The 13,076-nt window shown below is 35.5% G+C and overlaps 1 protein-coding gene across 4 annotated transcripts in view; it reads left to right on the plus strand.

Moving 5' to 3' along the window:
- NUA (nuclear pore anchor) overlaps nucleotides 1–13,076 on the plus strand; it is a 55,996-nt gene that overhangs the window by 20,362 nt on the left and 22,558 nt on the right. For all 4 annotated transcript variants that reach the window (XM_089726570.1, XM_089726572.1, XM_089726571.1 and 1 more), the window contains exons 18-25: nucleotides 5,304–5,382; nucleotides 5,764–5,813; nucleotides 6,620–6,693; nucleotides 8,568–8,670; nucleotides 12,090–12,224; nucleotides 12,302–12,400; nucleotides 12,473–12,514; nucleotides 12,595–12,648. In XM_089726570.1, coding sequence (XP_089582696.1) covers nucleotides 5,304–5,382; nucleotides 5,764–5,813; nucleotides 6,620–6,693; nucleotides 8,568–8,670; nucleotides 12,090–12,224; nucleotides 12,302–12,400; nucleotides 12,473–12,514; nucleotides 12,595–12,648 — 636 coding nt within the window. The remainder of the gene's footprint in view (nucleotides 1–5,303; nucleotides 5,383–5,763; nucleotides 5,814–6,619; nucleotides 6,694–8,567; nucleotides 8,671–12,089; nucleotides 12,225–12,301; nucleotides 12,401–12,472; nucleotides 12,515–12,594; nucleotides 12,649–13,076) is intronic.

The following is a 13,076-nucleotide window of genomic DNA, read 5'->3' on the forward strand; positions in this document are numbered from 1 at the left end:
TCCATGTAGACATCATCTTCTAAATCTCCATGCAGAAAAGCATTTTTTACATCAAATTGATGTAATTCCCAGTTTAGGTTAACAGCACATGACAAACTGATTTTGATTGGTGTTCATCTTTGCAACTAGAGCAAAGGTCACTTGGTAATCAACACCATAAGTTTGTGTATATCCTTTTGCCACCAACCTAGCCTTGTACTGTTCAATTGTGCCATCCGTCTTGTGCTTTACTGTAAACACCCACTTACATCCCATTGGTTTTTTTTTTCTACTCAAGAAGCAGCAAGATCCCAAGTTCCGCTTTTTGCCAAAGCTTTCATCTCTTCCATTTTGGATCTTGATATGCCTCTTGCCAATACTGTGGAATAGAAACAGAAGAAACAAACAAGACAAAGGCTCTATAGGGAGAAGACAAAGAATCATAAGAAACAAATTGAGAGATAGGATGTTTATTACATGATCTCACACCTTTGCTAAGAGCAATAGGAATATTGGAGTCATCAATAATAGGATTAGTAACAGGATCAAAATCAGCACTATGTATTATAGGAGTTGTATTAGAAGTAGGAAGAGTAGGAGTTATAGGAAGCTCACCACCTTGATTTTCTAGACCTGATTGCAAGGAAGACGGTTGAGCTGTGGAATCATGCACAATGGCACTAGTCTTCTCCCTTCTGCTGTATCTCTTTAGATCTGGCCTATCTAGTCTAGCTTCTCTTTGAACCTGATTATCCTCTCTTGGTTTTTATATTGCTTCATCATGTTAACAAGGTTCATGAATTGTTGAGGTATAGATACAGACAAAGGAATAATTCCCACTTCCTCTTCTTCCATCCTAATCTCCCCCTGAAGAGGAGTGGGGTTAAAATAAGGTTCAGCCTCTCTAAAGGTTACATCCATTCTCATATAATATTTTCGAGATGGAGGATGGTAACATTTATACCCTTTTTGTGTGGTAGAATAGCCAACTAAAACACATTTCAAGGCTCAAGGTTCTAATTTGCCTCCATATCTGTGATGAACAAAGCACACATAACCAAAGACTTTTAGAGGAACAGTGTATGAGGTATCACCCTGTAATGCTTCTTTAGGACTTTTAAAGTTAAATGTTCTAAGAGGCATTCTGTTAATCAGATATGCTGTAGAAAAGAAGAGCATCTCCTCAATAAGGTTTAGGCACATTCATGGTAAACAAGAGATATCTGGTCACTTCTAACAAATGTCTATTCTTTCTTTCAGACACCTCATTTTGAACACTCGTATTCACACAACTAGTCTGATGTATGATTCCCTTGGAATCTAGATATGCTTGAAACATAGTCTCCATATACTCTGTTCCATTATCAGCTCTGAAAATTTTAACCTTAGCATCAAATTGTGTACTAATCATTTTATGAAAGGATTGAAAACACTTCACTCTTTGTTTTCAACAAATAAACCCAAGTTAACCGAGTACAACAATCAATGAATGTAACAAACGACCTATATCCAGATAATGAAACAGTAGAAGTAGGTCCCCACACATCAAAATGAATAGTCATAAAAGGAACAAAACTTTTTTTATTATGGGAAACATAAGTGTTTCTTGAATGTTTAGCAAGCTCACAAGCATTAGAAACTAAGGAATCTAAATGACATTTGCTAAATGTTAAGGATTAGTTGTAAATAGAGTTCTATTAGGAGTTAGATTCCTAATTAGTTTATGATTTGTATTCCTAAATAGCTAGGTAACGTAGGAATTCCTTATATATAGACCTATGTAATCGATTGATGAGATACAAGAAATACGATTACAATATATTCTCTCAACATGGTATCAGAGCCTTCCATTCAAAAAAAAAAAAAAAAAAAAAAAAAGCCAAACTCAAATCTCTGTCTCGCACAAAAGCAAGCCATGGGTCAAGGACCATCTGGCAATTGGCAAGGCCTTCCCGGACACAGAAAATCCGATGGAGGCGACAAGAAAGATAAGGAATTCGAGCCAGCAGCACCACCGGCTCGCGTTGGTCGCAAACAACGCAAGCAAAAAGGACCAGAGGCTGCTGCTCGGTTGCCGACGTTGGCTTGAATGCAACCCAGTGAGTTGCATCGTCATTCTTGGGCTTATTCAATAGGTTTGTTTGCTGCGATTCTGTTGCAGCTGTGTCGAGCAGTCCTCTGCTACTGTTGTTGCTTTAATTTGCTGTGGAAACATATTTTTCCCTTGCTGTGACAATTGGTTTAGGTAACTTTTGGTGATTTTCTAGTGATTCCTTATTGCATTAGGGTTTGGTATGGCACCTTTGCTGCAGTTATGGGTATTCTGCTTTTGAACCTTCTCCTTTGTTAAGAGCAGTGCAACCCTAGTGAGTTGCATTGTGTTCTTGGCCTTCAGTGGTGTGCTCCGTTTGCCAGATTTTCCTTTGCTGCGTTTTAGAATATCTGCGCTACTGGGCTTCCTCTTTGAGGCATTGATTATGGAAGCTTGAAACAGCCCTGTGAGTTGTTTTCTGGTTCAATGAGATTTGTTTTGACAACCTAAGTGTGTTGTCTTGGTTCTGCTACTACTATGTGGTTTGGGATTCTTTATTGCTATAATGAAGTGGGTACAGTTGCTGAGTATGGTATTGTGCTTTGCTGAAAGTAGTAGTTTGTAACAAGTTGAGCATGATTAACATCTATGCTCCAACTTGAGGGGGAGTGTTAAGGATTAATTGTAAATAGAGTTCTATTAGGAGTTAGATTCCTAATTAGTTTATGATTTGTATTCCTAAATAGTTAGGTAACGTAGGAATTCCTTATATATAGACCTATGTAATCGATTGATGAGATACAAGAAATACAATTACAATATATTTTCTCAACACTAAACAAGTTAGGATAACCTTTAAGAACAACAAAAGAAGGGTGTCTTAACCGCCTATGCCACATAATAACTGTTTGACTAGTGCTACTACTTCTCGACAGTGCTCGGGGAACTCTTGAAGCTGGACAATTGCTACCCTTCTCGAGGAGGTATAGGCCATCGTGCAATCTACCAAAGCCAATTGTTTCTCCTATTTTCAGATCCTGCAAAACACAATGAGTGGGAAAAAACTCAACTTTGCACTTAAGGGCCTTTGTAATAGCACTCACAGACAAAAGATTTACAGGGAAGCTGGGAATATGAAGAACAAAATTTAAATGGATGATAGGAGTGCATTGAATAGAACCTGTTTTAGAAATAGATGTAAAGGAACCATCTGCAATACGAACAGTTTCTTTACCAGAACAAGGTGAATATGCTAGGAATTTACTAGATGAGCCTGTCATATGTTTGTTTGCTCCTGAGTTTATAACCTATGAATCATCAACAGAATCAGCTAGAAGAGTTATACCGGAATGCACAAAATTAGAGAAGCTTCTGAAGTGGATGGAGAGTCGAGCTTTGTTATAAGACGCCTCAAGGTCTGTACCTCTTCGGCAGATAAACTTCTAACTGGGATGCTGAAACTACTTTAGGAGCTGCTACCACCTCAGCTTGATGTGCAACATATTGAGATGAATTTGACCTTCTACCCCCACAGCCACGACCACGTCCACCAGTTGGTCGTCTATGTAACTTCCAGCATGAATCCTTAGTGTGTCCCGACTTTCCACAATGGTCACATCTTCGGGAATCCTCCTCAGAAGAAGCACGAGTAGTCTATAAAGATTAGGAAGCTATAAGTGTAGCTTTCTCAGACGGCCCGGTGAATAACATCACACCTCTCCTACTCTTCTCTTGTTGAACATAAGAGTACGTTTCTTCTAAGGAAATCATAGGACTCTGTCCCAAACTCTGGATCTTGATTGGGTCATATTCAGCATGCAATCCCACAAGAAACTGATAAACTCTCTCAGTCTCAACCTTCTTCTGGTATCCAACCACGTCCTCTTCGCACTTGGGATTATGTCTCATAGTAGTCTAGCTGTTGTCATAGGTCATTCAAAGCATTGATTAACAGTCAACTCCCCTTGCTTCAAGCTATGGACTTTGTTGCGAAGCTCATACACTTGAGAAAAATTTACATGCTGAGAACAGGTCTTAGTCACAGTTTTCCAAATTTTTGCTATGGAATCTAACATCAAATACCCATTTGCAATCCTAGGCTCCATGGAATTAATTAGCCACGACATAACTACTGAGTTTTGGGAGTCCCATCTATCATAAGTGTCATTCAGAGGTGTGCGTGCGACTTTAGAACCAGTAATATAGCCTTGTAACCCACTAGCCTTGATAAACAAGAAGCAAGACCTTGACCAAGCGAGGTAATTTGTTTTGTTGAGCTTTGCCTGGCTAATTTGTAATGCACGGTTGTCATGTGAAGGGACAACCTTAGTATCAATGATCCCTGAATCATCACCTGCTGTAAAAAAAACTAGAAAAGCACAGAAATCAAGCCTGAAACCAGAAAACACCCTGAAAACAGTCCGAAACAATGAGAAGAAAGAAGAGGATTTGTTGTTAGCTCGCTCATAGGTGAGGAAGAAAGGGAAGCCTGAAAAGTGAGAATCAGACCAGAAGAATATTCCAGGTGGAGATGCAACACTGGGGCGAGTCTGCCAGAGTAAACTGCTGCTGGAGTGGTGGCCGGAAACTGCATTATGCGCTGCCGCCCGCTGGCGAGTGGGACTAGAGGCAGAAACTTCCGGCGGCACGTGGGACCACGGGCCTCGTCGGACAGTCGCCGGAATCTGCACGGCAGACAGATCGGCAGGCCCTCTTTCACCTGAGATGGGCGGTAACACTCCACTCCCCCTCCTGAAGCCGCAGTGTGTTTACCCTAAATCTAGGGTTTTTCTCTCTCTAACTGGTTTCTCTCTCTACTGTGCATGAGCTGAAGAAAGGTCAGAAATATGCTTTGATACCATGTTGATTTTTGTGTTACTTTAGGAGAATTTTTTTATTCAATCACACATAGACAATACTTACAACTCTATTTATACCTAGGGAATCTGTGTAAATCTCTATTCTACCCTTTACACTTAACATATGGCTAATAGAATAAACAAACTATACAAGGCAACACTATCTTTAATCGTATCCTCCAACCCTAATTTCCCCTTCTCATTAGATTTGGACCCTATTTCACCAATTGTTTGAGAATTACTCACTATACAAACAGTGTTAGGCTGGTTCCTCTGTCTCTCTCACCTCAGTAAGGCTCCTGACGCCCAATGTTTCTTGCTGTTCCTTTTCCTTTGTTCTAATGTGCTGCATGTGCACAAACATGTCGTAGGTTGATTTGATTAATACATTCTTACATTTATCTGTTTTGCTTCATTTCTTTTTGTGTAAACAGGTTGCTATGTACAAAAGGCTATATGAAGAGGAACATAAACTACATTCATCATCTTCCCGTTCTTCGGATGCACCAGCAGGTTGTCAATCTCATCTTACTGACATAATATGCATGCCTGCCATCCCTTTTAAAACTTTTTCTATTTTTACTGGAGCTGAAAGTTTGGCAATGTTGTGAACATCCATAAAACTTTTTCTATAAAACTTAAAACTGCTGCTTGAGTGGATAATGTGAACATCCATGTTTAGTGCGTTTGTATACATGCATAACATTAAAGTAATACTAAATAAGCAACAATTTGCTGTCAGAAGGAAAAATCCGGAGCAGTTTCACTGATCTCTTGTCACCATAGAGCCATTGCATTCAAATTTGGTCTTTATTCAGAAAAAATAGAGATATGATCTTATTTTATATTTCAGCCTCTGTCTCATACTTATTTATCCCGTTTATATTTGCATAGTTGCTGATGATGGAAGGAAAAATCTCTTACTTGTGCTTGAAGGCTCTCAGGTATGTTTAAGACTTCAGATATTTGGAATGGTCATTGCTACCAGTGCAAAAGAATCAGTATGCAAAGTGTGCGGCTTCTGAACAAACTCAATGGTTTGTTATAAGGTTAAATGGACAAGTTTGAGCAAAAATTTTAGGCATGCTTTATAAATGAACATAGTAGAACTCGTCTCGATGATGTTCCTCAACAGTTGCATGAACATGCTCGTTTTACTCTCTTTTTTGATAAAACATTATCATTAACTGAATCTGCGCCCTTTAAATTTATTATTTCAATTATAAATCTGATATGGGATCACTTCTAAATTATATTGTGTTCTATTGTCTTTTATAATGTAGCTTATATAGCTCCTATGTACCAAATTAAATTTTAGACTATAAGATATCAATGGGAAAACTTAGCATGACGAAAAAAGCAACCACCAAAGGTCGCTTAACAAGGAAGCTGTGGTCCTCATCTCTCGGAGTAAAAGGAGTTGCCCACTTCTTTTACATCTATGTGCGCTATGCAAGGGAATATATGGGTCCTTTTTGTTGGACCTGCAATCTATATGTATAAAATTTACTAAAGATTGCTTTATATTGATCTCATTTATGGGCTTGAGGTGGATAAGAGGTCAATGAGCCCGATCAGGTTCGAGCTTGAATAATAGGAGTTGAATCTTGAATGAGCTTGTCTTGGAGTAATCAAATTGAGCTCGAACAGGGGGTTGGGGGAGACTTTGTTTGGCTCAGTTTGTTTGCATCCTACTCATTCCCTTTCTGGTATTTCTATGTTCTAACAATTTAGTTCCATATTTATATAGGAATCTGCTAAAGCAGCACAAGAAAAGGCGGCTGAACGGCTGAAATCTCTTGATGAGGAATTGGCAAAATCTAGGTAATATTATTATCCTTGTATTCCACTATGTAAAATCGCGCAAGATTTTTAATAAGCTTTGAATATTTGTACTAGTTTCATCTTCTTAATGCTTGATATGTATTGGGGATGGCAACAGTCATTCATCCATTGTTGCTTTTTAAAAGAGTATGCATTAACCAAATAGGTCATTTGCATTTAAAATTGGTAGTAAATGGGTCAGAAGCCACTTAATGTATGTGTTGATAGGGTACCCATCATCCAGCCCCCTCTCTCTCCGTTTCTTTTTCTCCACTCTACCAAATAGGAATTTCTTTGGAAGTTTTGCTGGAGCAACAAGCGAGTCTTGTGCTTTATGGAAGTACTTGGAACAATTTCTCTTGTAAAATGACTTAAATCACAATAGGAAACAAGGAACAAATGGTATCTCATAGAGTGGTGGAAGTTTAATTTAAACCTAATAGACCATGTGGGCATAGTTTTGAAACATAATTATTAATTAACCTTTTTTTAGTAAAATCAGAACAGAAGAAGTTCTATTTGGGATTAAACTTTTTCTTTTCTTTCTTTTTTTTTTTTTTTTTTTTTTTTTTTTTTTTTTTTTGTGTTTAAGCTACCTCACTTGTAACCTGTAGGTTACGGGTTTGAGCCATGGAAATAGCCTCTGCAAAATAAGGAGGAAGGCTGCGGCCCTCCCTAGAACCCACATATATGAGATGCTTCGAGCACTGGTCCCCATTTTAAGCTATATATATGAGAATTTGATAAGATTATTTTTGGTGTTGTGATGTGTTATAAAGAAATTTAATTGCTTTTAGGAGAGTATAAAGCACAGTTAATATTAAATAAGAATCAATATTATGTGATTTTAATCAGTACAATGAACTTACTAGTTTTCATTGATAATTTATTTATAGAGAAATTTGTTTTAGTAGTTTAACTCACTTGGTTGCATAATAATTGATTTTCTATGGTGCTTATTTCCTCATCAATTTCCATTATTTTTGCTATACTGCTGTACAGCAGTCAGTAAGGTTTTTTCCTAATTTCAACAGTTTTGTCTTGCACTCTCCATAAATTTCCTGTCCTTTCCTCTCAACTCCGTTTGCAGAAAGAAAAAAGCTCCAAATATTTGTATTAAAGACTTATCTCTGATTATTGCTTTTAGTGTAACTAACATCCCTTTTGGATTTGGTAAACACTTGAATTTAATTGATTCTATTACATTCTCATGGTAAATTATACAAGATGTAGAACTTAACGAGATTTACACTTCGCTTTGACTCTGCTGTTACATCCCCTTTTTTCATGGAATATTCAGCAGTGTTTGAGAATCTCTCTCCAATTTTCATAAGCAGTTCCAATTTTATGGAACTTCGATGTGGCCCCTTTGATACGGTTCTGGGGTTTTCTAATCTGTCATTTTGTTTGTTACTATCCCTTCTTCTCCTTCCATCTTCAAAATTCTGTTTTGATGGAGTACGGGTCAGGCTTGAGTCTCAAAAACGTTCTGAAAATTTTCCTTGTTTTGGAGGATTATAAAGTAGCAATACCCATATTTAGTTGCTGATATGTGTCCATTATAGTTGCTTCGGGATAAAACAGGAAGTTGCTGTTGAGGTGATAAAATTGGTGTATCTTGTGAGGCTTGTGATGTAGTTCGACATCCTTATTTTTATTTTTTATTTTATTTATTTTGCTACATAAAATCCAGTATATTATTTCAGTTCCCTATTTCTGTATGCATCAATTGATTACTTGTACTGGACTCTGCTTAACTAGGTATTAGTTCTAGTTGGGAACATCTTAATTAAAAAGCTTTCTTCACGATATTTTGCTTAAGAAAGGCTTACTTTATAGTGTTTGCTTAATTTTGCCCTATTTTGTGTTTCTAGGAGTGAGATTATATCATTGCGATCAGAATGTGACAAGTTGGGCCTGGAAGTTAATTTCACTAGAGAAAGGCTTGATAATTATATGAACAAACATGAGCAGCAGGTAAAATTACTTTGGCAATATGATACGAATTCTTTTTGCCTACCTTTTTTTGTTTGATATTTGGCCTTGATATGACTCGGTGGTTCCTATTCTCAATTTGTTTTAGTTTTCCCTTTAGTTTTGAAATATCAAAGTGTCATTTGAATGCTAAAAGTTTAAGTTAATAATATTGACTAATAATTTATTTTTGTTAGCTGTCAACTTTATTATAATCAAATAACATTCATTACTCTCTCATTTGATTGGTAAATATTATGATATCCAATAAAAGGATTAATAACAAAATTGACCAAAACCTTTGGGTTGCAAGCCTTCATATTAAACCTTATCCAAAAATTCGTTACAACTAAGAACCTTGCCTTATAGAATGCTCTCAATCAAAAAGTTAGTTGACTTTTTGAGGGAGCAAGGGCACATGGTGTCCATTCATTGGCAGTGTTGTCAAAATTGCTTGCTGCCGGTGAGGCAAGAAGGTCCCATATCGCCTGAGGCGATAGGCGCCACTTGTCTGAGTGAGGTGAGGAATTCTGAATGCATTGTTGAAGAATCCAAACTATGTCATACATTTAGAATTATTCCAATGATTGGTTCCGGAAAGCATTAGATAATTTAGTATTCTAATTGTATTAATGAAGAATGAAAACTGTCATGATGCAAACTCAAAGTACTAGTTCCCAAGGATTCTCATCTTTGGCTATCATCTTCAAATTCCACTAAATCATTATTATTACCATATGTCGCTACTTCCTCTTCGTCAGATTTATTATGGTCCACATTTCCTCAGTTTCCTCTGAATTAGTTTTCTTCGATATTTGCTTGTTGTCTAGCCACTTCTCTTTCTTTCTTTTTTCCCCATATTTGTACTTCTTTTTAATGGTTAGGTTTTGACCTAATTTTTTTAATGCCTTTCCGACTTACCATTTTATCCTCTTTCCTTTTCTTTTTCCCCATATGTTTCTTTTTAATGGCTGTCCAATTTTCCAGTTTCTAGCCACTTCTTTTCTGTACTTGTATTAGTTGTTGACTTCATTTTTTAATAGCTTTCTAGAGAAATAGCAAAACAAGTGTGAGGTGCTTGCCTTGCCTTGCTGCATCTTGGTGCCTAGGCAGCACCTAGTTGAAGGTACCTCGCTTAGAGGTTTACCATGTACCACCTCCTCTCCTCTCCTCGCCTCGCCTCGCCTTGGTGCCTAGGTGAGCACCTTGAGTGCCTGGTGACAACACTGTTCATTGGTTGAAGAAATAAAAGATAAATCATGTTAAGATGAAAATTTATTTTAAATATATAATAAAGTGTGAAAAAATTCTACCCCTTCTCCCACTTAAGCTCTTCTATTTTGTTTTTTCTTTTTCTTGGGTTTATGGTGTATGGAGATACTTAGATTTTATAAAATATATATATTTTTTTCATTAATTGGTTGAACTAAATGAAAGAAGTTAAAAAATAAAGAAAAAAAAATGAAATGACGTAACCATTTATGCGTTAGATATTTAACAATAAAATAATGATAAATTATTTAAAGAATGCCTGTGAGGGAAAAGAATGTACAGGAAAGGGATTAAGTATTTTTTTTTTTTTAATTTGTTCTAAAAAATATATTTTTTAATTTTAAGAATGATTTATCATCAAAATGAAAGAATTTTAGAAATACAGAGTGATAGGTAAATTTTTAAATTAAATATTTTCAAGATAACGAAAGTTGTTTAAAAAATTCTAGAGAGGGAGAAGAGTGGAGGGGAACGTATTAATTATTATTTTTAGAAGTTCTCAAAAAAAATATGTAACTTTTTTTTTTTCAGTTGTCAAATTATTTAACTTTCAACTCTTTTGTTTATATTTCTTTTTTATTTTTCAATCAATTATTGCTTGCCACTTATCCTTTCTCTTCATATAAAGTTGTACAAATAATGATATGGCATCAAAAATATGAAAAATAACTTAAACGTATGGTTCATAAGCCAAAATGAATTAACTTAAACCTGTTGTGCACCGGGCTGCCTTTTTTTTTGTTTTTTTTTTTTTTTTTTTTTTTTTTTTTTTTTTTTTTTTTAGCATTTTTATACAATTTATAGAAAGTGGAAAGAGGGTAGTGGGCTGTAATTTTTTTCTTCTAACAATACATGGTATGGGATATTTTAAGTGTTTAATTTCTTTCAAAGAAATGAAACTAATACTGTAAAATGCTTGTTGTTGAAAATGACTAACATTCTAAAATACATTACGAAAGGAAGATAAATATAATGTTGAAAGCAAACAGCACTGCTTGTCATGGTGGGGTTAAATCTGATTTCTACTTGAACCTTCATATTTATTCTGCAGGGAGAGGTGTAAAGATTTCTCTAAATGAAATAGAAGTGAATAGCATAAAATTAGAAGTATTCCAAAAAAAAAAACGGGATTCAAATATTTAAGAGTGATTCACATTGTGATATACATTACTGAAATGAAAATAAAAATTCAAAAGTTAAGAGCAAAAAATGTCGTAGAAAGTCACTTTTATAGTCTTCTGTCTATTTTGATTTCATATTAATTTATGATGTCTGTTGATTGCATCATTTGGAACTATGCTTATAATGTTTGTGACTAATACTAAGACAAGTAACAATAATATTCTAATCGATGCAATATTGGGATTGAGGAATTTTTTAAATCCATATAATTAAAAATGATTCAGGTCTTTTATTTCGTGGATCGTTACAATCTCTCTTGTTTTCTTTGGAGACCAAATGCATGAAATTGAAGGGTATTCTTGAAATAAAAAAGTTTTGTAGAGTCCCTGTATTTCATTCTCATCCATGGAATTGATAAAGTGCAAAAGCATGGATTCTTCAAAATCTTCACCTAATATCCCTCAAGCCAAATGTAGCCTTAGGTGGTTTTTAGTAAAACCGAAAATTAAGTGTTGGAATTTAAGAGCTGAACTTTAGGCATTGAGTAATTTAAGTGCTGACAGTTGTAAGTTAAAGAATTTCCTAAAATGAAATAACTTGTATTCAATAAAAACTCTTAGGTTAAAATTTCTGATTTATCATTTTTATTGCAATTTAGTTTGATTGAGATTTTTAAGTGATTAATAGATAAGAATTATCAAACAATTTAAGACTAACAGCCACTGGAAATTTTAGTTTTAAGTGTTGAATGATGTTATTACCATTACCACCTTATTTTAGTAAGAAACAATTTTCGTGCATTATCATAAAAAGAGGTCCAAGTTATTCGATTTTCGATGTAGAATTAGTTTAGTTGGTAAGTTGTTTTAACTATTGAAACTTTCAGAATCCTTTTTTCTTTTTCTCCCTTCCCTTAGAACTGACCGAAAAATTTTGTTGGGTTTGGGCAAGTGTGGGCTGGTTTTGACTAATTTTTTGTGGATTGGTGTTGGTGAACTTTTAATTGATCATTCATTGATACATAACAGGAAAATGAACTAATTAGCACGAAAGCAAGGAATGCAGAGTTCACAAAGTTGGTACTTGACTTCCAAAGAAAACTACAAGAAAGTTCAGAAGCGTTGAATGTCTCTGAGGAGCTTTCTCGGAAGTTAAATATGGAGGTAACGGTTATATCTCATGCATGCATCAGTGTGGTATTTTCTTAATTTTAGCAACCTCACATTATGTTTCCTAACAGGTATCTGTTCTCAAGCATGAAAAGGAGATGTTGTCAAGTGCTGAAAAAAGAGCTTATGATGAAGTTCGTAGTTTGTCAGAGAGAGTCTATCGCCTGCAGGTATGTAAAGCAAATTGTAGCTTCCTAAATAAATGTTATAAACATTCTAAATTTGTGTGCCTACACTTTCAGGCTAGTTTAGACACTATTCAATGTGCTCAGGAGGTTCGTGAGGTATGCTATCTGAATTAATTAATATGTTGCTTTCCTATTTACAGTAATTTTTATTAATATTTCCTTCATGTGTACTATAGGAAGCAAGAGCTGCTGAAAGGATAAAACAGGAGGAGCACATAAAACAAATTGAGGTGTGTTCAAATTTGCCATAACCTATGTTATCATTGTTGCATCAGAAGAGATAGACTTTGGTGTCTTTTCTTTATTATTTTTCTAGAAATGGTTCTACTGATGTATTTTTGAATGCTTAAGGTGTCTTTCAAGTTGCTACATTGTCTTTCAAACTCCTTCGACTTGAAAATGACAATACTTGTGGTGGTGTTGTGTGTGTGTGTGACCATAGGACCTCTGCGGTTCCTGATTGTTCACTCATTAGCAAATCTATATACTCATTTACTTTTCCATGCCTTAATTTTCGATCTGTCTTTGGACGCTATTGGAAGTGAGAAATCCAGTCCAATTTAATTGCATTTGGATCCTTTGTTGTGTTGTAATCCCTTTACCTAGTATAGTTGAATACTTGCAGTTGATTTTTAGGGATTATGGATCTGTTGGAAGG

The sequence above is a fragment of the Jatropha curcas genome, chromosome 10 (genome assembly GCF_041381405.1).
Source record: "Jatropha curcas cultivar XTBG-Jc1 chromosome 10, XTBG_Jcur_1.0, whole genome shotgun sequence".
In the NCBI taxonomy this organism is placed as follows: Eukaryota; Viridiplantae; Streptophyta; class Magnoliopsida; order Malpighiales; family Euphorbiaceae; genus Jatropha; species Jatropha curcas.